Source organism: Osmerus mordax, chromosome 15 (assembly GCF_038355195.1).
Source record: "Osmerus mordax isolate fOsmMor3 chromosome 15, fOsmMor3.pri, whole genome shotgun sequence".
Lineage (NCBI taxonomy): Eukaryota > Metazoa > Chordata > Actinopteri > Osmeriformes > Osmeridae > Osmerus > Osmerus mordax.
Genome location: NC_090064.1, coordinates 9,553,155 through 9,578,895, shown reverse-complemented (window position 1 = coordinate 9,578,895; position 25,741 = coordinate 9,553,155). Strand labels below are relative to the sequence as shown.

The following is a 25,741-nucleotide window of genomic DNA, read 5'->3' as shown; positions in this document are numbered from 1 at the left end:
TCCTGAAAAACTACCAAGTCCTCGCTACAATATAAATTTTCAAATTAAACACTGATAACAACATCAAAATGATCATGCTTGTTTTCAAGATAAAGTGCATGTTCTGTTGTTCTGTAAAATGATAATATTGTAAAATATTTTACCCGTATTAAATAATCAAAATAGAATATGCAAATACAATACAATTAAAATTGCATAACTTTCTCTTTGGCATGTTTCTCTTCTTCTTCCTTTCTGGCCTAAGACAGTTTATCCCCTGGGGTATACTCTGGCCTGGAGGGGTATAGTATGGCCTAGGCTATTTTAAACCCTCGGGTATAGTTTGGCCGAGGACAGTTTATCCCCGGGGTATACTCTGGCCTGGGCCAAAGTATACCAAGGTTTAATCTGGGTGGGGGTTAATTTGGCCTGTTACACCGGGTGGTGTAATACACTTTTTTTTTTATAATTTAGCAGCTATTTTGTTGGGATCTGAATACATTTGCAAGGCACTTCAACTTCATTTGCATTGTAGTATATATATATATAAATATCTGAAATTGTTAATGAGAGATAAAAGTCGCTGTAAGTTGCTCTGGATAAGAGCGTCTGCTAAATGACTAAATGTAAAAGAAAAAAAACATGTAAATATCAAAATTCACACGTAACTAAAAACCCTCCACTAGATGGCAGCATATGGTAGCATTTAGTAGTCATACTAGGCATGTTGACAGCTGGAGTTTGGTTGAATCCAAGGTGGACAGTTCTTATTTGTCATCATGGATGAAGATGAGAAAAATAAAATATAAAAATGATAAACAGTGATAAGTTGATTATGAACACTGCATTGTTGAAATGACTATTTGTGCTAAACAGACAGGTAATTTAAACAAAGATGTAAAAATGTACAAAGAGAGAACAATTGTGACTACTCTTAACATTCACATTTTACACTGACCTGGTGACGTGACCTTGATCTTGGTACTGGATCTTGGATCTTGGACTTTCGTCCTCTCTCTGGGCCTGTAGAATGGTCCGGCTCTGAAAGACAACATGACCGTGAACTCTTGAAGCAGGGTCTTAGTGACTCCAACAATTAATTATTTACTTCCTGAAAACCAAATTCAATATTCACTCACTACCAAACGTGATCATTCTTTCACAGCTTCCCGAACGCTTGAGTCCTTCTCGTTTCCATTTTTTCCCACCATCTTCCAGGTCCTTGACAAAATTATAGTCTCTCTGCAAGCTGCTGGATCGTTGTCGTTTATCAGGCCTTCTCTCCTCGCCTTTTTCTTTTCGGTTCTTATTTCCCTTCTTTATCTCAGGCAGCGAATCACAACTCTTCACACTGGCAGGTGGAGCTTCTTTCTTTCGACCATCTACCATATAGACCCAGGGTGGCTCTGCTGCCCCTGGCAAGATTGCCTTTCTCTGGATACCTGATATTTCTTTGAATCTGTTCACCACAACCATCTGCCACCAGGCAAATGTCCATATAATTTCCCAGTGTAACTTGGATCCATGATGACGTTTCACCAAGGTGAGGAGCAAAACAGAGATCCTGACATTCTTAACCTCCATGTCCACGTTTATAAACAGAGTTATCTCCATACTCTCTTTGGGGGACCCGGGTCTGGTCACACCAAACCCAGATCCTTTGACTTTCTGCACTTCTAGGGTCACAGGACAAAATTGAGATGTAATTACAATGTTGGCCATTTTTGATGCATACATGGGTTATGTGGTATAATACAATAGACCACACAACGTGACGTTTAATTGAATTTCAAGAACTTCCGTGACTAAAATAGAGTTGCTTACCAGTTGTGCCGTTCCACTCGGTGGAGACCAAACTCAGTGCAGGCTGTTGGGGTACTTTGTCTCCCACGTATTCTGACAACTCTGGCACACACATGATGTCCTCCTCATGATATCTCTGCTCTTCCACTACTTCACCTCCTTCATGCTCAACAAAGGCAGATTCTTCTTTGGAAACCATGTTTATAAAGTCATATTTTTTTCTGAGGCAAATGTGGAGTTTCATTTCCTCTTGTTCCTTAAGAATCTGCTCCAACTGGGCATTGGGTTGGTTGCAGGACATCGCCAGTTGTTCCATCCTCACGTCATATTGCTCTATCATTTCCAAGACTACATTCTTGTTGTTGAGGCATTCTCCGCAATTCTCTTCCACCATCTTCTCTATCTTCTCCAGGAGCAAGGTGACCTCTTTATGGTCTTCAGTACAAGTGTTTAAGGTGTGGTACCTGTTCCCACATCTCTCCAGGAGGCCCAGGAAAGCCCTTCCAGTGTGCTCAAGATGGTATTCAATGCTTCTCCCATTGAGACAACTGGGCCTGGTGAACAGCAGAATGGTCTGTCTCCAAATTCTTGGACTGAAAAGACGCTCGAGTCGTTGAGCAATACGCTGGTTCCACTCTGGGTCCATAGACACAGGGATGGTCAGGAGGAGGGCATGGGGTTCTGCGTCCGGGCCACACTGACCCAGACTGTGACAGGCGTCTGCCAGGACCCTGAGGGGGGTCGCCTCCGAGCAGAAAGGGTCCCAGCCTGGGCTGTCCACCACCACAACACTTTTGTTATGCACCTCACCCGTGCCAAGGCTGTTCCACTGTGTGCCAGTGTTCACATCAAATGTCTTCTTGCCCAGGATGATGTTGCCCACAGAACTTTTACCGGTCCATTCCTCACCAAACACAATGATTCTTAATGTGGACAAGGCCATGTCGCAAATTGAGAATGGTATTCCTGACCTGCATAGTAAGCAGACTGTTAAACATTGCCCTGATATTTTATAGCACAACTCAGCTGTTTCAATTTCCTTGCATGGGGATTAACAAAGTGAAGTGATTGACATGGACAGGACTTTTGTATTGTCTACTTTATGTGTTTTATCTTGTATTTGTCTGTCGTTTGCTTTGTTTTTTATTGTCCTATGGACCGTTTTTTGTGTCCAGAATCAAGAAATAATAATAATAATAATACCACTGTGACCCTTTTCATCTCCTTCTCAAGTAGCCTACAAAAAGGCTGCAGACCGTTCATTGTGTTGCACAATCCGTGCTGTTAATATCAACGAAGATGGATTGCCAGGCCTACAACATTCCATCACGGACAAATCCCACTCATATGCATAAACACGACCAAGCGATTACCCTGAGCTTGCACACTAAATATCAGTTACGTTTTTATTTTAGCCGTCCCTTTGTGCCAATAACCTTTATTTATATCAGGATAGTCAATGGCCATCAAATCACGGTCCACATCATAGACTGTAAACTAGTCTAATAATCCATACATATTTGAGAGAAAGATGATACAATATCCACCACACAAAGTGCTAACTCCTTAACTATCTTAAACCATTGTAAGACTACAATAGATTGTCGCAGAATAAGAAACATTTTCCAAACCTGTGTTAGCCGGTTTTGTTGTTCACTCTAGGCCAACTTTTCACCGTCTATTTTATTACGTAGGCACTTTCAGTTTCATTTGCAAAGGTCAAAAATGATCAAAAATACTAAACAAGTAAAATAATTAAGTTAATTTTCAAATGTTGAATTTTATTTAATTTCTGTACATTTTGTTTAGAAGAAATATAACATATTAGTATTTTATATGGAAAACATCTCTAGTCTATCTCGTCTACTCTTGGTTTGGGTAAAGTAGCTGAGTGGTATCACCACAGTTGTTTACACCAGGGGATAGAAACTAAACTGGGCCCGTGTCGACAGTGCTTGATGAATGAACTTCTAAGGGATGTTTTCCATCTGCTCTTTCGCAAAAGAAAAGAGACACGTTAGTACAGTACTGCTATTAAATGGTGGTGGTGTGGAGAAGATAAGCACAATGACTATGACTTCAAAGAGGAATAAATGATGATTATACTATTAAATAGTCATTTATTCCATGGTTTGGATATCATAAATGAACACCAAAACAACAAAATATTGTAAACCTATGCCCGGCAAGATCATACGATAAAGTTGTCAGAATGTTTTTTTATATATATATATATATAGATATATATATATAAAAAGGACGTATTTTTGCTATAAGTAGCCTAAAAAGTGTAATATTCAATTTTCCCCAAAAGTTATTTTATTCGTAACTTTAACTGATCTTATCAGATGGTCTAATGTAGATACATCATAAAACAATTTGTCCCAGACCCCTAGATTGTATCACAGTATAGAAATCTTGCACTGTGTAATTATGTCAGGTCATTTGTCGCATATATAATACGTCATCTGCACGCACCATCATAATAAACTTTGGACAGATAAAACAGGCTCTGCTTTGGATTTGGGGCTCGTAGACGGGCTGTCTAGTTAGCTAGCTTACATGATGAGAAGCAACATTATCTATTTGACCTGGTAGATATTTGCAGTCATCGTGAAATTGTTTCTGGACGTTTATTATACATATCGGCTGTGCCTATAATATCTTTTTTTAGTTTATTAGTAGCCATTTCGAATTGGTGTCAGTATCAAGAGGTATCAAACGTTTGCAACCTTCGCATCTGTGGCAGAAATGTGTGTTAGTAAAAAGTACGTGAATTAGAAAAAGTACGACAGGAAACACGTCTACTTAGTCTTTGTGAAATGTGTTTTGGTTAATTAATCGGTGAAACATCTCGGGTAGTTTTATCTTCGTCGTGTCGCTATGGTGCCCTCATTGGTGAATCTTTGTGCCAAGGAGGTAGTGAGTGATCACAGTTCTTCTGCGTCTTGGCTCAACTGTGTGCCCAGGGAATTGTATGGACCGTTACTGGATGCTGCATTCACTAACTGCCGCCCGCTCGCAGTCGGTGAACTGGTACAGCGATGGCCCGAACGAATTCTACGAGTCGGTGGGCAGAGGAAGGCAGGACAGAGTCCCCCAAATCGGCTTTGCGTCCAAGCTCTGCTGCTCGCGGTTGTTCGGGGACTTTCAGACAAGAGGTAGGTTGCTCAACCTAAAGCCATCGTTTATTTTGGTCTGCTCACAACTCCAGTTGAATTTTGCTTTATCATGGATAGCGTAAAACATTTTACACAGCCTGTCGTAGCCTATCTACCTAATCCATCATTGCCTATTTCAACTGTTAAACCTATCTAATGCTGTTTGTTTTTACCTATATAATTAATAAATTTTGTTAAACCTATTTCATATTCTAAGACGATCAACGTTTAAGTTAGTCCCTTTTGAGATACTGTCACCCCATTGTGTTGCATGCATATTATTGTAATCCTCAATCATAAATTTACTAACTAAATACATGCCCACGTGTTCCCAGGTCTTATGTTTCATATGTATTTGTTGTTGTACCAATAGTGAAATGAGTATACAACAACCTCTGTATGTTTTGTTGTCGTGTAGGTGTGCTCTGCAGGCCCTGGACCTCTGTGGGCTGCAGTGTGAGGAAGGGGGAGTGGGAGACCCCATGGGTGGTTGGTCCCTCACGGTGGCTCTCTGCACCATGGCAGTGCAAGCCAGGGCTGGGGCTCAGAGAGCTCACCGGAAAGAGGGGGAACGGGAGCGAAAAAGAGTCCTGGCTATGGAGAGGGAGAAGGATGTGGTGAAACGAGAAAGGGGCTGGGGAAAGCGGGTTGGAGAGGAGAAGGAACCAGGTGAGGAAGGTGGGCCGGGGGAATGGGTGAGAAACGTGCAGGAGGGGTCGGACACAGGAACGAGTCAAAGGGAGGAGGAGCGGACGACGGGGGTGAGGAGGAGGATGGAGATGGAGAGGAAACGGATGACGGGCGGCAAAGCTGTGGAGACTGAAGACTCGGAGCCAGACTGTGAGGTGTTGGTGAGAGTCCGTGCCGACCTCTTCATCAACGCCCGTTCCTGGGAGCGTGTGCGCATGGCGCTGGGCACGGCCGGACCCCTCAAGCTGCAGTGCCGCTACCTCCGCGTGGAGGAGCTCTCCGTGTCCAGCATCGGCACCCTGCTAGACCTGCTGCCCAGCCAGGGTGTCCTGGGTGTGGACATCCGCTACAGCTGCCTGGGTGTGGCAGGCCTGGCCCTGCTGCTGCCTCAGCTCTCCACCTTCTCCTTGCTCACCTCCCTCCGCCTGCATTACTGCAACCTGGATGTACGTAGGGACTTAGCCGGCCAGGAGGGTGCGCTGAGAGACATGTCTGACGGTCTGGGGCAGCTGGGGCAACTTCGCCGCCTCAGCCTCACCGCTCTACGGCTGCCTGGACACCTACGCATGCTTCTAAGGTAGGCCATTGATAGAGAGCTTAGGCCTACTGTGAAAGAGCCGAGATGTAAACGCTGACTATGATACTAACTGACTGTGTTTGATTCCACTGCCCTGTCTGGTGCAGCTCTCTGTCCCACCCTCTGGAAGTGTTGGAGCTGCCCTACTTGAGCCTGACCCCGGCCGACCTCTCCTATCTGTCCTGCAGCCCTCACGCTGCCACGCTGCAGCAGCTGGACCTCAGCGAGAACCGTCTGGACGAGAGCACTCTTCCCTCGCTGCGCCGCCTCCTCTCCCAGGCCTCCGGGGGCCTGTTGCACCTCTGCCTGAGCGGCTGCGGCCTCAACGACGGCCTGCTGGGGGCGCTGCTGCCCTCCATGGGCTGCTGCAGGGCCCTTCGGAGCCTGGGGCTGGCCTTGAACCCGCTCTCCCTGATGGGGCTGCTGGAGCTGGTGAGGACGGCCATCCGGTTGCCCTCCCTTAAGCAGCTCCTCTACCCCAACCCCCTGGAGGACTACCAGCCAGGGCTTCCTGCCCTGCCATCCAGTGCCCAGCTGCTGGACTGGCCCCTGGAGGAGATGATGGAGGTGCACGAGGCCACCAGCCTGCGGCTTGAGAACATGCTGACGGAGAGCGGGCGCTCAGACCTCTTGCTCACCTGCGACCTGCTGAACTATGACAAAGACTTGGTGGATTAGGGGGACGTCATGGGAGGATCTAACCGGTTATAACCGCCTTCCCTCCTGTTGCAGCGCAAGGGCCTCACTATATTATTCAACCCAAATACTCTTTCAGTATGTCCGTTTCCTCTATTTAGCTATTTGAGCAAGATGGTTTGCTCAGATTGGAGTAAATCTCAATCTCATTTGGTTGGTATTCAATCCTTGTGATTTAAGCCTACCTTTGAAAAGATAATTTGACTGGACCAGAACAATCAGCAATAACAGAAAAAAACCCAAGTCTCAAGCGGTGCATAATACCAACCAATCAACTTACTTGTTTACTTTGATAATAATTGCAGCAATAGCGTGTAAGGAACCGGTTGATTCCAGATGCAAGGAGCAAGTTATTGGATATTCTCTATGAATACACATAGGGGAAACATAGTTGGGATGGAGACAGCATCAGGCCTCCGATGGGTTAGGGTTACACTTTCTACACCCCTATGTGCTTTTGCGCCCATCACCAGCACTCATCTACCCGTGGCACCAGTCCAAATAAATGTCAGGAGGAACACCTCGCAAATCCGGTTACTCTGCATGTGTCAAACTGTTCAAACATGTGACCTGCCATTAGGGACGAGTTCTAACTCTGTTAGTGACAGCAGCTGGTTTTGCTAGTGCGCCTGAGGGATGTTTCATAGGTAAAATGATCTTTCAGATGGAAAAAGCTGGAACAAATGTTAAATAGAGCACTTAACCAGTTGGTGGAAGGGGCAAGAGTAGATTTGTTGCAGTGAATGTACTGATATGATTTATGTTTGAGGTAGGCCTATTTAATGACTTTTTACTTGTGCGTCATAAGTTTCCTTAGTTATTCCAACTGCATTTTCATTAAATTGTCTTCAAAACATTTTAATTATTAGTAACATTATCTTTTTCCAGGCTGCAATATATGTGGCTGCTGTATGTCCAAATTGTACAAAGCGTCAGTCCACAAAACATTTTTACTAAGTATAATTAATGTTTAACTAACTAACTCGTTTTTTGTTTTTCCATTCAATAAAAAGGTCTGTACAAGATCAGTTTTAATTTGCACTGGCATCTCTCCTCAGTCTCTCTTTTTGTTGGGACAGGTCTTTGTTGGGTTTGGGGGTCATCGAGCTACCTTGGGTGCTGTATTATCTATAGTAATGCACCAAAGAGTGCTCTGGGACGAAGTAGCGTCTGGGCGAGGCCTTCAGGCAGTGCTCGTCCACGGGGAAGGGGAAGAGGCTGATCCTTGGTAGGGGCAGCGTGAGGAAGGGAGGGAAGCCCAGCAGGAGGGGCCGCTGGGAGAGGGGCGGCAGGATGATGTCTGGAGGGAGAGGACACCAGGGGGAGACGTCCCATTACAGTCATTGACTTCTGCATAACGTGTGGTGGTCAATGGTACTTCATGACCTACCTGTTGTCCTGCGAGACCTGGTCATGCTGCGCGTCTCTCCGAGGCGAAGAATTGGCTGAGAGCTATAAAGAACAAACACCCAAAATAACACTGAGGCTGAACAGCGGCGGGATTCGATCATTCTCGAAGAGAGGATGGAATGTTGCTGTTTACCTGCGGTATGGTGGCATGAGCACGGTGTCCTTGTTCCCCATCGGAGGTGGCGGGGCCTTGCGTCTCTCCTTCTCGACCCAGCCGAAGAAGTTAAGCACGTCAACGTGTCTGACGGGGAGCGCTGTTTCCGTGCTCTTCATGAGCGGAGCCTTGTTCTCCTGAAGACATGAGAGACGGACGGACGGGCGGGGGAGGAGGAGAGAGGAGAGAAGGGTAGGAGAAGGAGACTTGCTTAGAGCCTTGACAGGCCAGAACATGTTGAGTTGGGGGATCTGTTGGCCTTGGCAGTCATCAACACCCCAACAGGCTCTCATGTGCTCCTATTTCGAGGCGTTAGGGTCGGAGGGAAAGGACACTGGGCGCAGCAGACACTGGTACACCGCTGGGCCTAAGAGGGCAGGCCTCTCATTTACCCCTACACCTGCTCTCTTTTATGGAATTCTTTTTTTAAATGTGTGTAGGCTGCCGTGTGGAAAACTTTATATACAAACCCCCACATTTTTTCCAAATCATTACATTTGATGAAGACAAGATGCTGTGAGAGTTTGTAGAAGGGCAAGGAATAACCAACATAATCCCATCTCATTGTTACCTTCCATTTTGCGGTCCAGGTCTCCAGCCAATCGGTGAGCATCTTACGCAGGGCCTCACCTGGGTGGGGTTTGACCTGGAGCATGGCGTTCAAACCCTCCATCTCAGGCTTTAGCCAGCGGTCGGCCTCCTCCACCCCCATGACCTTCAGCAGACACTGCACCGTGTTCCTGTTAACAGACCACAAGAAGCGGGATTCCCCTTCATTCACTGCAGTGTCTACGGGATAGGCTGCATGTGCACACATACACACAAAGAAAGACTCACTGGAGACCCAGTTCCTTATTGGCTAACAGAACGAGTATCTCCGTAATGACGTCACAGCTCTCAGGACCCAGACAAACCAACACATTAAGGATTTCACTGATCACTTGTTGCTCGTCACCTGACTGAAACACACACATAAACACGCATGCACATCCAAGTTTAGAGAAAAACAGAAACAAAACAGTTAAATTGAAAATAGTTATTAAGAGAACCATGTACCATTTTGGCTAAAGTGATTTTACGCAGATAGTCCACCAGGCCCTTTATGAGTCTGTCCAAGTTGTTTAGTGTACACTGTCTATGCAGCATGACCAGTGCCTTCAAAACTCTCATCTTGGTCTGTCCTTTGCATTTCTGCATGTAGTCCAACATCTGCATGGCGAAGACATCTGGACACAGAGATGGCGGAAAACACTGCGCACAGACGCATGTTTTTAACAAGACGAATAAGAGCATTGTTTTAATCAGATTGAAATACTTTTAAAGGTCTACCTTGTGGTCTGGGTAAATGCCATGGAACCAGTCCTCCTCCAAAAATGGGTGGAGGAACTCAGGAATTGGCTGTGATGGAGTTGTGGGGGGAAGAGGGGGAGGGGGCGTTGGAACTTTGCGTGGAGCCGGCGGTGGGGCAGGGCTGGGTTTAGGGGGGAGCTGGGGCGGACAATGTCCCACCAGATTGTTGTCCTGTCCCCCCGAAACAAAGAAATAGGAAAACTGTTTTATTTTGCACTTGCCAACCTTCAGTTTTCAAAAATGAGTGGCTTTTGCAGTGCTACATACCTACTTTATCTTAGGCATGAACAATACGCTGGGAATAGTACTTTCATAAAGTATACATTTCTAAACCAGCCTTGATAATCTCTCAAGCGCCACTTACCATCGGTGTGGAGGACACCTTTTTGACGGGAGGGGGAGGGAGGATTTCATCTTCGGGGGGAGTCTCTACGAGCCGCATGGGGGAGTCCAAGTCCAGGTCATAGTCATCCACAGGAAACTCCACCTCTTCATCACTCTGTAAGAAAATTAAACCGAGTCCCACATTCGATCTAGCAACATCCCAAGGTGGCCGACATATTGAGGCCACATCCTCTCACCTGGTGGAGCAGATCTTGCCTCATTGTGTAGGCTGTCCAGGGAATGACATCCTCCACCACCGCGTGTGGCCACAGCTTGCCCGCCAGCACCGAGTTAGGGATGAACCCTGTGGCGTTGGTCTGGGCAGGGGCCGGCTCTGCCCCCAGCTCCTGGAAAAGGGAGAGAGACGGAGAGAGAGCGTGACAGAGGGGAGTGCAAGAGAGCAAGAGAGAGAGAAGGAGTGAGAGAGGGGGCAGCAAGAGAGGGAGTGAGTGGAAGAGGAATAGCTTCACAAGGTACAAAAGCATAATGTCCTTAAGAACTATGTGTGCACAGAGACATGCCGGCTGTGCTGGTGACATCGCACCTTGGGGACGTCCTTATCCAGGGGCGTGGCCAGGCGGGGGCCGGGGAAGAAGCCCTCTTTGACGCTGGGAGATGTAAAAGGCTGGCATACAGGCGGCTTAGGAGGAAACAGGATGGCTTGCAGGTCGAACATGTCCTCTTTCCCAATCTGAAACCAGAACAAAGACCTCTAAGTAGGGCAACTGACATTGCTGGACTGGCTACTGAACACAGAAGGATTACAGATGCCTTTTGAAGGTAGGCATACCACAGAGTTCTATTATGATTCAGGACTGTGAACATACTATCAAGAGGTATGCGTGGTATGTGTCTGCTGAGAGTGGACACCTTGATATTGACAGGCTGGCTGTAGATGATGCTCATGTAGCGGTCAAAGGCTTCTTTCCTGGTGCGGTTTGTGGGACGATATTTCTTCTTCCTGCTCTGTATAGCCCCCTGCTGGAGGGAGGCCAGGTCGTTCTTCCTAGCCAGAAGGGCCTCATACTCCTATGAGAACAGGAGACAAGGTGGAATGCACTATTTTCACTCTTACACTTTCTATGTTTCTCTCTCTGTCTTGTTCCCCCTGTTCCGCCACCCCTACCCCCAAATCTACTTACTGGATCTCCGGTCTGGTCTTTCTTGCGCTTCTCTGGAATGTCAGGCTGCTCAGTCCTGATGGTGCAGATATTGACTCCTTAAGTGCAGTGTTTAGTGCAGTGTTTCTAGTGCCGTGTGTTTACCTCTTGAGGGTTAGGGACGACAAGAGGGACTTACTTGCTTTTATTGGCCTTACTCAGGGTACGAGAGATGGGTACATCAGGAATAGGATCTGTGCACTCAGTGCAAAGGAGCTGAGGACAAGAAAAGATCAAATAACAAACTAATTCAAATGTCAAAGGCAGTTCTACTATCATATTTACGCTATCTTATCTATTTCTGGGAACCAATTGTTGTGGAAAAAACATCACACTGCTGAAATTAAGAAGATGGAGAAATTATTATGGATTATATGATTGAAAATGAACCTCTTAATCACCTTTATTACTTTTATATATTACTGAAAACCAGATGCAAAGCTGTTGACTGATTACCAGATGCAAAGCTGTTGACTGATTAGTATTACCACTAAAACGTAGAAGATATAAAGGCCAAAATGTGGAAGTCCAGATAGATAGAGTTTGAGTGCAAGAGAGAGAAGTATGTGTGTAGGCCTCTCCCATGAAGGACTACAAAGCCCAGATATTGAGAACTACAAGCGGCAGACATCAGGGGACAGATTTATGTCCTTAAACTCAGTATCACTGTGCAGCTGGGCCGCAAGGCCTCACAAGGGCCCTGGAAGGGGAAGATAGACGAAAAGTACTGGCAATGTAAATGTCTGTCACAATTGACCAACCGGGTGTGAATACATAAATGCATCTGTGACCAACTACAATGCACCAATGACAAAATATCACAAAATAATGGGGAGTAAATATATAAGCGAATGTCCGGAGAAAAATTCCAGTCAGACTCCAGGGTCTACTCACGTTTGTTGGAATCATTCTTTTGTGATGGATTCGAATAAACACTTTGCATCATACTTTGCTGCCATTTCCGTGCTGTTTTACATTTTGATATTGGTTAAAAACTTAGCTTATTATTTCTCCGACACAGTCTCTGTCTCCTTCTCCCTAACTATCTTCCCACCCCTCACAGGGGGTTCACTAAACTCCAAGTTCACTGTAAATTCACACTAAATGAACTGTACCCGAAGCTGGGAGTCGTTAGGCAGGAGCTTGGTGCAAGGGATACGGTACAGATGGCCTCTTATGCCCAGGAGCAGGTCTCCTCTCTCCTCACAGTAGGCCAGACACTCAGCCTCCACATTCATCTGGAGGGTCCTGGAGGGAAACCACACTCCAGCTCAAACACACACCAACCCCCCTGCTGTTGCTTTTGTTTATGAACTGCTTTCGGTTAACATGAACAGAAGGATGGAGATGGTGATAGTGGGGTACCTAATGAGACGGTTTTCCTCATCCCAGATTCGAATGGTGCCGTCTCGACTGCTGGAGGCGAACACCCGGAGCTGAGGGCACACACAGAGCCCTGCGAGAGAACGAGAGGACAAGCACAAGCGCGCGCGCGAGCACACACCGAGTAGAGGGCGTCAAGCTTCAAAGTCACAACACTCCCGACTCTCATATGTGATTCGGGAGTTTGATGATTCAGTCGCTCATCACAGACATGTCCCAGGATCCCACCTGTGAAACAGTCATTGTGGTCGTCGCTGGGCGGGTGGTCCAGACGGCTCTTGTTGGGCAGGTTGAACTGCACTAGGCTGTAGGTGGCAGAGTCGGGCAGCTCGAAGGCCAGGGCCAGGAGGGGCCCCAGCAGGGCCAGGTGGAGGGGGTACTGGATGCAGAACAGGTTCAGGTGCAGACAGAGGCAGTCCTGGGCGTAAGGGAAAACCCTCCACACCAGCACAGCCTTGTCCTCTCCTGCGGGAGGGGTGTGTGTGTGTGGAAATGTGTGTGTGTGTGTGTGGAGATGGGTGTGTATGTGTGTATGGAGAGGGGTGAAGGGCAGGGGGTACAGTGATCATCTTCAATCTATCTTCAATCAGAGAGATTTCTTTGTTAAATATGGAAAAAGAATTGGTTGTTTCAGTCCCTTTGGGCTGTATGAGGGGAAACTAAAACTAAAAGGGAATAATGAGTAGTATCGTCCCTGCACTGTATTTAAAACAAATATGCATAATCAAATCTAAATGCATCCATCCATCAGTGATCAGAATCCCACTATCCAAATGAGCCTCAGGGTTGGTTACCTGTGGTGACGACGGAGCTGTTCTCTGGGTCTGCCTGGATGCAGGTGATCTTCTGGCCGTTGTGTGCGGGCGTCCTGTACTGCAGCTGGCCGGACTCTAGAGTTAGCACGCTCACACAGCCGCCACTGTGGCCCTGCATCACCAGGAACCTGTCTCAGCAAGCACATGCTTTATCTTGTTAGCCTAGGGGTTAACTTTGACCAGACTATGTATCGCTGGGTGCTAGTATGTAGAGGTGCAAAAACACTCCATAGCAGAATCCCATGCATTAGCAAACTAAAGATATATTCATTCATATTCAAATGATTCCCTCACTTGTTCTTAGGGTCGAGGAGATGCTTCTTGTTGTGAGGCTTCTGGCCTCTGTTCTCCTGCAGGCTCCGCCACTCACTCAGGACTCGCTGGTCATCGGCCACACAGTGGTACAGCACCAGGCAGGAAGCAGGACCCGGCCCCGCCAGGCCCTGACCGCCCTCCCCATCCGCCTGCTCGTCCCTGTGCCACGGCCCCTGGCCCCTCCCCTCCCACTCCTCCAGCTGCGTGGCTGGATTGGTCAGCGTGCTGGCGCAGATCACCGTCCCCGCCTCGGTCAGCACCAGCAGGGTCTCCTTGGGCAGGCAGTAGTCGGCCCACCTCACCCTCCGCGCCGCCCGAAAGGAGGTGAGGACTGCCCCCGTCTGCCCCGCCACCAGGGTGACGTCCCGGTCGCCGCTGACGCAGAGGACCCGGGTGGGGTAGGGCTTGGGGAAGGACGAGACCTTGATCTGGCGGACCGGCCCGTTGGCCTCTCCCCCCAGCTGGCAGTGTGGGGTGTAGAGGGTGCTCATGGCCCAGAAGTCCACTCCCTTCTGGGAGAATGTGTAGAAGGTGTCCCCCTTGCTGGGGCCCCCCAAGGCCAGAGGAGGGTCATTTCCCTGGATGGAGACACTCTGGACCTGGTCCCCCTCCTCTAAGCTCCAGCAGCGCAGGGTCTTGTCCAGAGAGGCAGACAGCAGCAGGCCAGACTGAGGGCACCAGATCATGGAGGTCACCACATCTGTACACATGTAAATAGACAATCAAGTCAAGTGAGGAACACTTCATGACAATAATAACAACACGTAAAATAACAAGGAGATCAAAATGAGACAGGATGACAATAGAATACATAGATAGAATTAGGTGGTGGGGCAGTCAGTCATCTAACCAGTGTGTCCTACAAAGGCCATGAGAAGCTCCCAATTGGCATCCCACACTCTGATGGAGATATCTTTGGAGGCGATGACCACAAGGTCCAGAAGACAACAGTACACCAAGGCAGTGATATCCCTGAAAAACAGCATCCCAAAACATAGCTTCACTCGGCACCAAAAAAAACATAGATCACACTAAATACTACACAAACACACACTCCCACACACCGCATATGCAGGTTCCTCTTGTGTTCCAAGACTCTTCCGGCTGTGAGGTCCACCACCACCACACTTCTACTGTACGCAACGAAGGCCCGGTGGTGCGTGTCGGGGCCTGGTGCCGCCAGGGCCAGCTGACTGAACGCAGCGTGGCGTCCCAGACCCTCCACCACCCTCACTCTGCACACCATGTGCGTCAGGCCCCACACGCACACGTTGCCCGTCCCAGCCGTCACCAGCTCCAGGCTCTGCTCTGTGACCTGGCACACGCTCACATCCAGGGGGTCCACAGCCTCCATCAGGGGCTGCAGGTCACTGTCCAGCAGGGTGAGGATGGCCCCGGGCCCCCAGCCCACTACGTTCCCAGGCACGTGGGTGGAGGTCAGGCCCTTGTAAGGGATGGAGATGGGGGAGGGTGGGGGGTAACGTAGGCATCCGTTAGGGTTGTACATGCAGACCGTGCCTCCTCTGTGGAGGCTAACGAACCCGGAGGCACCCTCTCCGTAGGTCATTTGTTGTACTGGATTGTCACAGGAGAAATGACGTAAGTGTGTAAGGCCATGGATGAGGACGGAGGGTTTGAATTCTGAGGGTCTTAGCTGAGATGGAAAGACGGAGCAGGAGAGATGGAGAGAAAGGTCAAAACATAGCATAATGATTTACAAAGGCTGTGCTGGCTCCGCCAAATAGTCAATATTGAAATGGGTTATTTTTGATAGGAACCATCCACAACAAAGTAAATTTACATGAGAAGTTAGAATTTGTGTTAAAAGCTTAGCTTATTTGACCAAATAAACATAGCTTTATTTTTTTTTTACCTTGTCCATGTTATTCTTCATTTCTGTGTTGAGCTTGTTCCACATCTTCTTTGCAGGAGTTTTTCCCTCTCCTGAACTCATGTTCCCGTTTATCGAGATTGGGGGGCGCCTACCCTCCCCAACTGCCCCCGCCGTGTCCCCTGTAGTGGGGCGGGGGCTGACAGCTGGTGTTCTGCTCTCCATGCTGTTCTCACAATCTTCTTCAGTTTCCTCCCCAACTGCACGGGAGGCCGTTCTCAGAACCTGCATCAAGGCCTCCTCCTTGTGTGTGCCTTCTTTTTTGTGTTTGGACATCTTGCATGCCCTGCCCTCCTAACTCTGTTTCAGTAGTTTGGGGACATGCAGATTGTTATGCACCCATGGGTGTATAGTCTAGGGGATCTGGGGAAACATAAAATCTGAATATATCAGAATGATGGCTTTCAACAGAATTCCTGTCCAAGAGGCAAAACAATTATTAGAGATGCATTGTTGCACTTCTTAATTAAGATAACAAACCTTTTGTTTGGACAACAAAATGCAGCAGCATCAAAAAAAAACATTAAAAACAAATATTTGCCAAAGGAATAGGATCCTACATTACTGGAATATTTCCTTTAGACTTCAGAATGTATTTTATGTTTCTCCAGAGTTCATTGTTTCAACCACCAACGGTAAAGGGCATGCTACTGACAAAAGGTTCGCCCATTCATTGACATAAACAATGTGAAGAGATTAGAAAATGTAAATCACTGTGACTAGCTTTCCGTGTCCATAGAAACATGTTTGTACAGAAGCCTATATAAAAACCTGACATTTTAGAAGTCCTCTTGCCAAACTCAAGAGAATTACATCGAAATTGTATTTATAACCATGCCAATTTAAAATATTATATCAGCCTATTTCATAGATTTTTAATTTATTAGCCTAGATTCGAACAAGGTTTGCGAGCAGCTTTTCTGAGCTTGCAGCGTGTCCTTCAGGTGGAATGTTCCAAAACTGTGACGTTTTAACGAAAATCAACAGAAATCAAGACAAGTTTTCAAGATTTCAGACCTTGTAAAACAGACAAACTTAATATTATCTTAAACACCATACACACACAATACGAAAACAGTTGAAATACCTAATTAAGATGGCTCAAGCCCATTCAATTATTAAAAGCACTAGCTAGAAGCAGAAGCTACTGACCATGACCATTGCCACATCCTTTCTTTAACGTCTAGACACCAAAGAGACTTCGTTGTCAGCGGAGCCACACAACACTTGCTTGCCAACTTTTCTTTCTTGCACGTTGTAAAATATTTTAGACTTGGACATAATACTGTTCGTTGCTAGGGAACGGACCCGGTAGGGGAGATTGGAGTGGTAGGCTACAGACAGCCCTGTTCGGGTAACAGAGGAAATACGCTGAACATGACCATGTCTTTATTTAATGTATGACAAAAACCTGTAACATTATAAATACATTTCATAGTAGACAAAATTGATCTTTACATAAATCAAAACCTATTTACATGTAGCCTTTATTTATGGCTTACTCTTACAGATATGTATTTCTTTGGTGATGGTGTGTGTCAGTTTTCTTTTATTTTTCTATTTTTTTTTTATAGGCATGAGCATACAAAGACATTCCTTTATTTAATTCCATTTGATCAAAAACATAGTAAAAACAAAATGTTATGTTTATTATTTATTATCTATTTTGTGTTATAATGTTGTTGCTCACTGAGGTAGGCCTATAATACAATGTTAAACTGTGTGGTGAACACGTATAGTACATAAACACTTATCTGAGTTGACTAACAATCATTCTAACCATATTAAATGTTGGATCTTAAAATGAATTGTGTTTCTCATTCAGTTCATATCTACAAATAGTAGTTGAAAAAAATGAATTTGAGTGCAAACCCAGTTAAAAGTAGAACTTCTAATCTAAGAAGGCTTCCTCTTTCAAACTCTGAAGCTTTCCCAGATCTGCAGAATCAGGCACTGTGAATCGTTTACTGAAATACTGCATTTCTATCTTCCCTGACTGTCGTGCTAATGCTATTCCTGAAAACGTGTTCTGCTTTGAAGGGTCGCCAAACGCTGCCATTGCCGTAACCCTGCGGAAAAAAAAGAGAGGAACTTATCAAACCAAAACATCAAAGATTTCACTAGTGATGAAGGGGACATGTTTTTAATGTTGGGACGTGTCAATGAAAAAGCATCAGGTAAATGGGCCCAAAACCTAACCTCAAAGCTCTTTTATATCCCTCGCATGTTTCAAACCTGCACCCCAAACCATATTGAAAACATCATGGCCACTTCCTTTACAAACAGGATGTCATCTTAAAGACCATGCCCTCCAAGCTACCTGTCAGCATCAGTCTTTTCTGTGATGACAGGCTCACAGTCTGTCTCCAGGAGGTCCCATATGTGGAGGTTGGATGTGGCGTCCAGCACACAGAAGACAGCGGGTCGGGTCTGGGCCCACTGGACCGAGACCACAGGGTCCCCTGCCGTGCTGCCCGTCCACTCCAGAACAGGCTGCTCACTGGCCACAGTATGGAGTCGGACACTGCCGTCCCCACAGCCAACCTGGAACACACCCAGGCACAGAATACTAGACAACAGATCGATAAGTAACAAAATAATTACTTAAAATTGCAGCATGTACAGTGTTCAATGCTTATTTGATTAAATAATAGGCAACAAATACCTTAGGCATTTACCACACAGTAAATGTTATTTGATAACTGGGGATTCAAAATTGAGAGTAACTGGGGTATATGTGGCGTGGCATACAAAACTGAACCCACCAGAAAAAAGGTTTCTTCAAAAGGAGAGAAATCGATGGAGGTGACATCAACGGGTCTGGCTCCGACCATTTTAGGTCTGTAAAACTTTGGAGGTGCCTTCAGCCCGTGACTGGTTCCATGGTTCACAAGTCCCTAAAATAGGAATAACCCTTTATTCAGTTAATTGTGATGTGATAACAGACAGTTTTAGGTAGCAGCACACCATGTACAGTACTGAATGTTTCGCATACACCCAGGACAGTGATTTGAGAAACAACCGTTGTGTGAGAATGTTCTCACCATGTTAGTGCCAATAAAGAAATGACTGGGATCAGAGGGCAGGAATTTTACGAGAAGGGCTTGTGGAGGGCTTGTTCTAATGGCGTCTCGTGTTGACTTTCTAGAAAGAAAAAAGAAACAAAAGAAAGCTTAAAAAAGGAGAGAGAGACAGAGACCGTCTGGATCAAGACTGACAGGTCATATTGATCCCAAAACTCCTGCCTAGGGACACGGTGTCATTGCCATCACACAAACACTCGTTCACATTTACCACCGACATGTCAGGTCAAAGAGGGAGAGACAACGATAAACGGCAAGAACAACATCAGTCTGGCCACACTACACAACAAACAAGATCGGATGACCCACAGAGACACAGCTGTGCCCACACTTTGTGGATATTTCTGTCACGGTGGCTGGCAGTGACGTACGATACGGGGATATATGTGTCTGTCTCACCTCTCACTGGTGAGGAGCGTGGAACTGTGGAGCAATTTCACTTTGCCGCCTGGCCTGAGCCCTGCGGGACGGAGACACCATTAGAACCACGTTAGGAGTGGAAAACTTCAAAGGACCAAAAAATGTCAATAACTGTAAATCACCCAAGTCTGTCTGTGAACCTGCTTCATTGGTTTTAGGGAGCTCCAGCACCACCTGTGGGACAGAGAGGGTTATTACACTGTGGCTGTAAAGTTACTGATGACAGAGAGCAAGACTGGTTTCAGCCAATAAAAAATAAAACGAAATAACCAGCACAATGATTATGCGGACATATGTTGACATAATCATTATATACATACCCATAGATTCAAAACCCCATTTTCATCAAGTGATGCCAACTGGAATGACAATCCTGATGACTCTTGAGTTGCAAAACAAAAAAAAGGCATTATCAATCATTATTATGCGGTAAGAATAGGTCACAGCACATGAAGTCATTCCTAGAATCAGCCTCAGTCATTGTACCTTCGTCGCTGCCCAACAGGGGGAGCTCTGGCCCCCCACCCTGGGACAAGGCGGCAGGCACCACCTCCACGGAGCTCACCGAGGACATGTGACCCGAGGCTGCCAGCACTGCGTCTGCGATGACAGGTTGACGGAGGACGTGATATCAACACACACTGAATTAACCCAGCCTGTAAAACACGAGACCAGCCTCTGGAACATCCAGAGATGAGCATTCTACGAACTGAGCTGCGAGAGAAAAACAACTCTCCCGAAAAAGGACTGGCAGAAGCCAAGAGCCTCCTAATCCTACATGTCATCTAAAAAGGGACCTTATTCCTGGAAAACACATCTAAGATGGAGACATAGGACACAAACCATGTCCTATGACACAAGCCTCAGGCTGGGGTCATGCATGACCTGACTCATCGCTGACCTGTGGAGAAGGTTGGGTGACGGAGGGTCCAGTCGATGTCCCCTATCCTGAGTGTGTGGTGGTCCCCGGCGGGCTCCCGCAGGTCCCACAGCACCACGGAGCCCACGGACGTTCCGGCAAACACCAGCGTGGCTTTACCTGGGCTGAAGCAGCAGCTACGCACCTGGGAGATGATGAGAGAACACACCGGAAGGTTAGCATAACCAATTAAAGTGAGAAAGTAATCCTGGTTTTTAAAACTTGAATAATGGAGCGCATCTTTTTCATATCTAGAACAAAGGTATATCCTGGTCATGGCCTAAGATAGGAAACTAGTCTCGGCCATATCTATATTACAGTATACTACACATCTGCAATGTGCCCCAACTACATATTATGAACTTTTCAGACTCCACACGACTGTGAGCACCTCTGACTCGTAGACCAGGATCTTCTGAGGGCGGGAGGGCTCCCAGATGTTCCAGATGCAGATGATGGTCTTGCTGTCCAGACGCACAGCGCTGGGCTTCTGGGTGGGGCTGTGGACGGACAGCACGGTCTGTGTCTGGACCTGGGAGAAGTGCACCAGGCTGATGGGACGATCTGTGGGTAGGGAGGTTGTGGTGGGGAGGTTGTGGTGGGGTGGTTGGGGTGGGGAGGTTGTGGTGGGGAGGTTGTGGTGGGGTGGTTGGGGTGGGGAGGTTGTGGTGGGGTGGTTGGGGTGGGGAGGTTGTGGTGGGGTGGTTGGGGTGGGGAGGTTGTGGTGGGGTGGTTGTGGTGGGGAGGTTGTGGTGGGGTGGTTGGGGTGGGGAGGTTGTGGTGGGGTGGTTGGGGTGGGGAGGTTGTGGTGGGGTGGTTGGGGTGGGGAGGTTGTGGTGGGGTGGTTGGGGTGGGGGGTGTTGGCAGCAGGAAGCAGTAACGGGCTGAATCAGATCATTGTTGGGTAAGATGCTTGATTGTTTGGGTAAGGAGTGTTAAGTAAATGAATCTAATTTCATGTTTTGCTTTTGAGAACAGTGACCTATACATATTTTGTTTCATTCATCTGTGCAATACATCAAAGTAGGATGAGAGCTAATAGATCATGTTTTTTTGTCTAAGGGCTTTCCCCGACAGATAAATGTGTGATAATACATTCGACTGAGGGTGTGAGGTGATGACATACCATGGAGAAATGGCAACTTGGTGTTAAGCTGTAAGCAGCCATCACTGAAGGACTGGAGGGTATCAGCTTGGGACCTCAGCTTCTTGAGTGACTGTCTCTCTGCTCTGTCCTCCTCCAGAAGTACAGCCACCACCTACGCACAACACACAACAGTGTCTGGTGGACTGCTGGCGTAGCAGAAAGGTTTCCTACCGATCCAAGGACAGAGTCGTCATATACCTGGGAGGCCGAGCGTAGGAACGTCGCCAGGCGCTGGGAGTCGACGTTCATCTTACTTGTGGATTGTGAGTCTTCTTGAGAAAGGTTGGGACCTGGACAATGAACACCATGAAACTCTGAAAGTAGAAAAAGAGCTTTCGAAAGTAAAGCCTTATGTCTAGCTGTCTGCTCACCTCCACAAACAGCGTTCCATTCTGCAGGGTGCTGTGTCCACTTCTCGCTGTTTTCCAACTCTTCAGTTTGGATGCCTCGGTCAGTGTTTTCTTCGTTACACTGAACATAAGCCTGGACAGAAAGCACAAGATATGTCGGTTTATCCTCGGAAGTACTAATGAAGAAAAAAAGGGAGGAAAAGGCACCCAAACCTGTTTGGTGTTGGTCGTCCCAAAGCTTTTGATGTACATGTCGTACTCGTTCACAGGTGGCAGGTCAAGGAGGGAGAAGGTGATGGAGTAGTCCAAGTCAATGAGGCGGAGCAGCTCTGCACTGCGCTTTCTGTTGTATGCATACGCATGCGTGAACAACGGTTAGAGAGACATCTTAAGAGTCCTCAGAAAGAACACTCAATTATGGAAATGCTTGAAATCAAAATGGCTGCCCTCGGTACCACTCAGACCTACTTCTGCTGGCAGGCGACTTTCTTGTTGACCTCCCGGTGTTTTGCGGCCACAAAGTCTATGAACTTCCCCTGCTGGGGGAGCGTTTCAGAACCTGCGAGTGCGCGATAAAAAGGAACAATTCCTGATGCAGTTGATGGACCTATGCGACACATTAACGCAATTGATTCAGTTCTGCAAAAAATGGAATGAGGGGTGGAAAGGATAGCGTGTGCATTTTAAAAGTCACCTTTAGAGAGCAAAGGCTAACATCGTGCTAATCCCCTAGGAGACAATACAGATCCCAAATCCCTATCCTGAAAATAGCAATCAACATTTCCATCCTATACCTCCGGTCTTACTGGGTCTCTCCTCCTCCTCCTCCTCCTCCGTGCTGAGCCTCGTCTGGACAGAGCCCACTCTCTCGTTCTCTTCTTTCATGGCTCTCTGGATGGCTTCTATCTGCTCTCTCCTTTGCGGGTTCAGTTCTTCCCTCTCTTCTCTCTCCTCTCTCTCTTCTTCCTGGCTGTGGGTCTGCTTCTCCTCTTCCTCACCGCTGCTTTCACTCCCCTCCTCAAAATCCTCCTCGTAATCCTACGAAGAGAGAACAAACTCATGAGTCTGGAATAGACGCCATTCTGTTCCAACATCTCTACACGGAATGTTTAAGTGGCCGTCAACGGGCTTGATGATGCACTCACCATTTTCTTGAAACGAAATCCATTAAGAGCATGCAAAATTTGTGATGAAACAAAACAAAAATCTATTGAAATAACCTATATTGTGTGTGTTAATGTGCAAGGGCTGCCTTTTATATTCAGCATCTCCACAAAAATATTTGCCATATTCGTACCTCAAAGTCTTCTTCATAGTCCTGAGCATCACCATCATGATCAGGTTGGCTCTCTGTTTGAGGATCCTGCTTTTCAACCTGCAAATTCAGTCCATTTTACCAGCTGAAGAACAGTCAATCACAGTACTGTAAGTGTTTACACAGACAGACTCCAATACTTATAAATAATGCCATGCAAAAAGCTGGGACATAGGAAGTAGTGGCAAGTGATGAAGGCATGTGCAGGCATAGGTCAAAGAAAGCAAACAATGAACGCAAAAGTGAGAAAGTACAATGCTGTGGTCCAACACTTGCTCATAACAAGTGTTGGACAGAATACATGTTAAGAGAACCTATGTAGTTTATTTAAGAATGTGTCCTCAATGGAAATCCCACTGTCCACCTAAAACCCCTTCCTGAAAGCATTCATGCTGTGTACACATGCTGGCAGAGGAAAGAACGGCCATGAGGAAAATCCTCTTTTCAAAATAAGAGTCTTACGGGCTCTTCTGTGTCACTTAATTCTTTCTGACTAGACCTCCACACGGATTCTGATTGCCCCAGTACTTCCTGGGTCACAAAGAGGAAACACATAGTTGAGGCATACAAATGTAATTGTTCTGTTTGGTATGGAAAACATCCACTGACATATGTGAGTTGTACACCAATGCCATATCGTGAGATTATCAACCGTGCCTAATCACCAATGTTGTCAAGGTTTTTGCACTATATCATAAAAAAAAAAAACTACACATTTTAAACAGAAAATTCAGTATGGATTAACCCCTAAAGAACCAACAACGGGAGTCAGGTGGCTGAGCGGTGAGGGAATCGGGATAGTAATCCGAAGGTTGCCAGTTCGATTCCCGGTCAGGCCAACTGATGTTGTGTCCTAAGGGGGCAAGGCACTTCACCCTACTTGCCTCGGGGGAATGTCCTTGTACTTACTGTAAGTCGCTCTGGATAAGAGCGTCTGCTAAATGACTAAATGTAAATAACTAACAGGTAACCAACCTTTGTTTCCACATCTTCTCTCTTTTCCCTGGGGTCTTGATGGCTTCTCTTGTCTCTGCTCCTCTCAGTGACCTCCCTCTTGGGGTCCACCTCCTCTCTGCGCCTTCGCTCTCTGCGCCTATCCCTCTCGGCCCCCTCTCCGTCGGCACGGCGACGATCCTCTGAAGGCTTGTGATCCCTGCGTGCTGCCTCTCTGGAGTCGCTGTCACGTCTCCGGCTTTCTGCTACATCCTATCAGGAAGAACGACTGCTGATGTGAAACAAGTGGAGTCGAGAAATCGGCTTTTATGATTCTGAAGCAGCCTGCCGGTGTTCAAGACACTCACAGGTGGTGCAGTCTCCCTGTGTCTCCTTTCTCTCTCCTCTTTCTCTTTTCTACGGTGCTCCCTGGATTCTGAAATGAAAGCAATACATCCAATTTGTTGTCATTTCAAGATCTAGTCGGCTGGTCATGTTTTCGGTAAAGTGTACCGTTACTCGTCTTTCGTAACTGTACCTTTGTCCTCCTTTTGTACAGTACGCTCTCTTTCTGAGTGTCTCTCTCTCCTTTCTCTATCCTTCCGTTTGTCATGGTATTCACTTTCTTTGAGATGTTCTCGCTCCTTGTGCCCATCTCTCCTGTCGCTCTCCTGCCGTCCGTCCATAACTTTCCTTTCAATAATTTGTTCGTCCGCTCTCCTTCTTTCCCTCTCCTCTCTTCGTCTCTCCCTATCTCTCTCCTCTGCCCCTTTCTCTCTGTCTCTTTGCTTGTCTCTCTCCCTATCCTTGATTCTATCCTTGTCCTTCTCCCTCTCTCGTGCCCTTTCCTTCTCTCTGTCTCTGTTTTCCTTCTCTCCTCTATTATGTATTTTGTCCCTACTTTCTCTGCCCCCTTCCTGGTATTTGCTACTACCAACCACTTTATCCTTCTCTCTTCTCCTCTCCTTCTCCTCACTATCACCTATCCTGTCGTTTGAACGCTCTTTCCTTCGATCCAGATGTCGGTCTTTCTCTCTGTTTTTTTTCTCTTGTGTGCTTTCCTTTTCTCTCTGCTTGTCTCTTTCTCTCCTGGCCTCTCTCTCTGGGTCTCGTGGGCGTCTCTCCAGAGACTCGCCACCCCTGTGTTGTCTCTCATACTCCTCTCGCCTCCTGCCATGGTCCTCCTCACGTCCCACACCCTAACAAGAAATGCTTATGTTTGTTAATTGCACCAATACCATAAGAAGCAATGTGTAAATTAACAATGGATCATTAAATTACAGGATTAATTAAGTGAATTGAAAACACGAGTGATGTTTTAACATACCCGTATGTGTTTCCTTAGGTCATCTGTCTTCCATGTATCTTCCCTAGTTATTTTCTAAAGAAAATGAATATGCATGTCCATAGTTAGCGAGCAAAGTTAGTAAACCAGGTGAATAAATACAATTGGCAGTTTGCAAGTTTCACAGTTACATAGCTAGCTCTAGCTCTACAGTATATACTGGAATTAGTTGGCTAGCAGCTAACAATTCTTGGCTAATGTAGCTATTAAACAAGCTAACGGTGTCCTCACGCACACACTACTTTTTACATTTAGTTACTACGCTACCTTCTCTTGATGCATACTACTACTTGTACTTCAATCCTCAAAAAGTAATGTGAATGATATTATATAGAAATCTTCTCTAGCTATGATGTTGTAGCAACTCCATGATAGCAAATGCTGTCTGCGCAAGCGCATTTGGCTGAAACTAAGGTAAATGCGTCATGTCATCTTGACAACAGGATTCTTAAAAGATAGAA

General features: G+C 46.6%; 3 protein-coding genes across 6 annotated transcripts; 1 reads left to right on the top strand and 2 right to left on the bottom strand.

Annotated features, from left to right (window-relative positions):
* Window positions 1–47: 47 nt before the first annotated feature.
* On the bottom strand, window positions 48–3,439 carry LOC136957852 (uncharacterized). The gene is made up of 5 exons (XM_067252063.1): window positions 3,414–3,439; window positions 1,804–2,753; window positions 1,119–1,655; window positions 938–1,020; window positions 48–745 (listed from the first exon to the last, which is right to left on the bottom strand). The coding sequence occupies exons 2-5, from the start codon at window positions 2,723–2,725 to the stop codon at window positions 698–700; spliced, it is 1,590 nt and encodes a 529-aa protein (XP_067108164.1). The 5' UTR covers window positions 2,726–2,753; window positions 3,414–3,439; the 3' UTR covers window positions 48–697.
* Window positions 3,440–4,309: 870 nt separating this feature from the next.
* si:ch73-174h16.4 (leucine-rich repeat-containing protein 14) lies at window positions 4,310–7,947 on the top strand. Its single transcript, XM_067251819.1, has 3 exons — window positions 4,310–4,943; window positions 5,362–6,210; window positions 6,318–7,947. Exons 1-3 carry the CDS (start codon window positions 4,666–4,668, stop codon window positions 6,886–6,888), a joined length of 1,698 nt encoding a protein of 565 aa, XP_067107920.1. The 5' UTR covers window positions 4,310–4,665; the 3' UTR covers window positions 6,889–7,947.
* A 9,195-nt stretch (window positions 7,948–17,142) lies between these two features.
* dync2i1 (dynein 2 intermediate chain 1) lies at window positions 17,143–25,665 on the bottom strand. 4 transcript variants are annotated; one of them, XM_067251510.1, is made up of 23 exons: window positions 25,548–25,665; window positions 25,263–25,316; window positions 24,474–25,134; window positions 24,304–24,371; window positions 23,978–24,208; window positions 23,465–23,533; window positions 22,985–23,062; window positions 22,482–22,725; window positions 22,156–22,246; window positions 21,901–22,030; window positions 21,709–21,820; window positions 21,536–21,627; window positions 21,317–21,449; window positions 20,582–20,754; window positions 20,173–20,335; window positions 19,758–19,871; window positions 19,592–19,653; window positions 19,394–19,445; window positions 19,251–19,311; window positions 18,813–18,912; window positions 18,534–18,665; window positions 18,089–18,312; window positions 17,143–17,837 (listed from the first exon to the last, which is right to left on the bottom strand). In XM_067251510.1, exons 1-23 carry the CDS (start codon window positions 25,560–25,562, stop codon window positions 17,660–17,662), a joined length of 3,237 nt encoding a protein of 1,078 aa, XP_067107611.1. In that variant the 5' UTR covers window positions 25,563–25,665; the 3' UTR covers window positions 17,143–17,659. The 4 variants fall into 4 exon arrangements, with proteins under 4 accessions (XP_067107611.1, XP_067107612.1, XP_067107613.1 ...); XM_067251511.1 differs by having other exon boundaries at window positions 22,494–22,725; XM_067251512.1 differs by lacking the exon at window positions 23,465–23,533.
* Window positions 25,666–25,741: the final 76 nt, after the last annotated feature.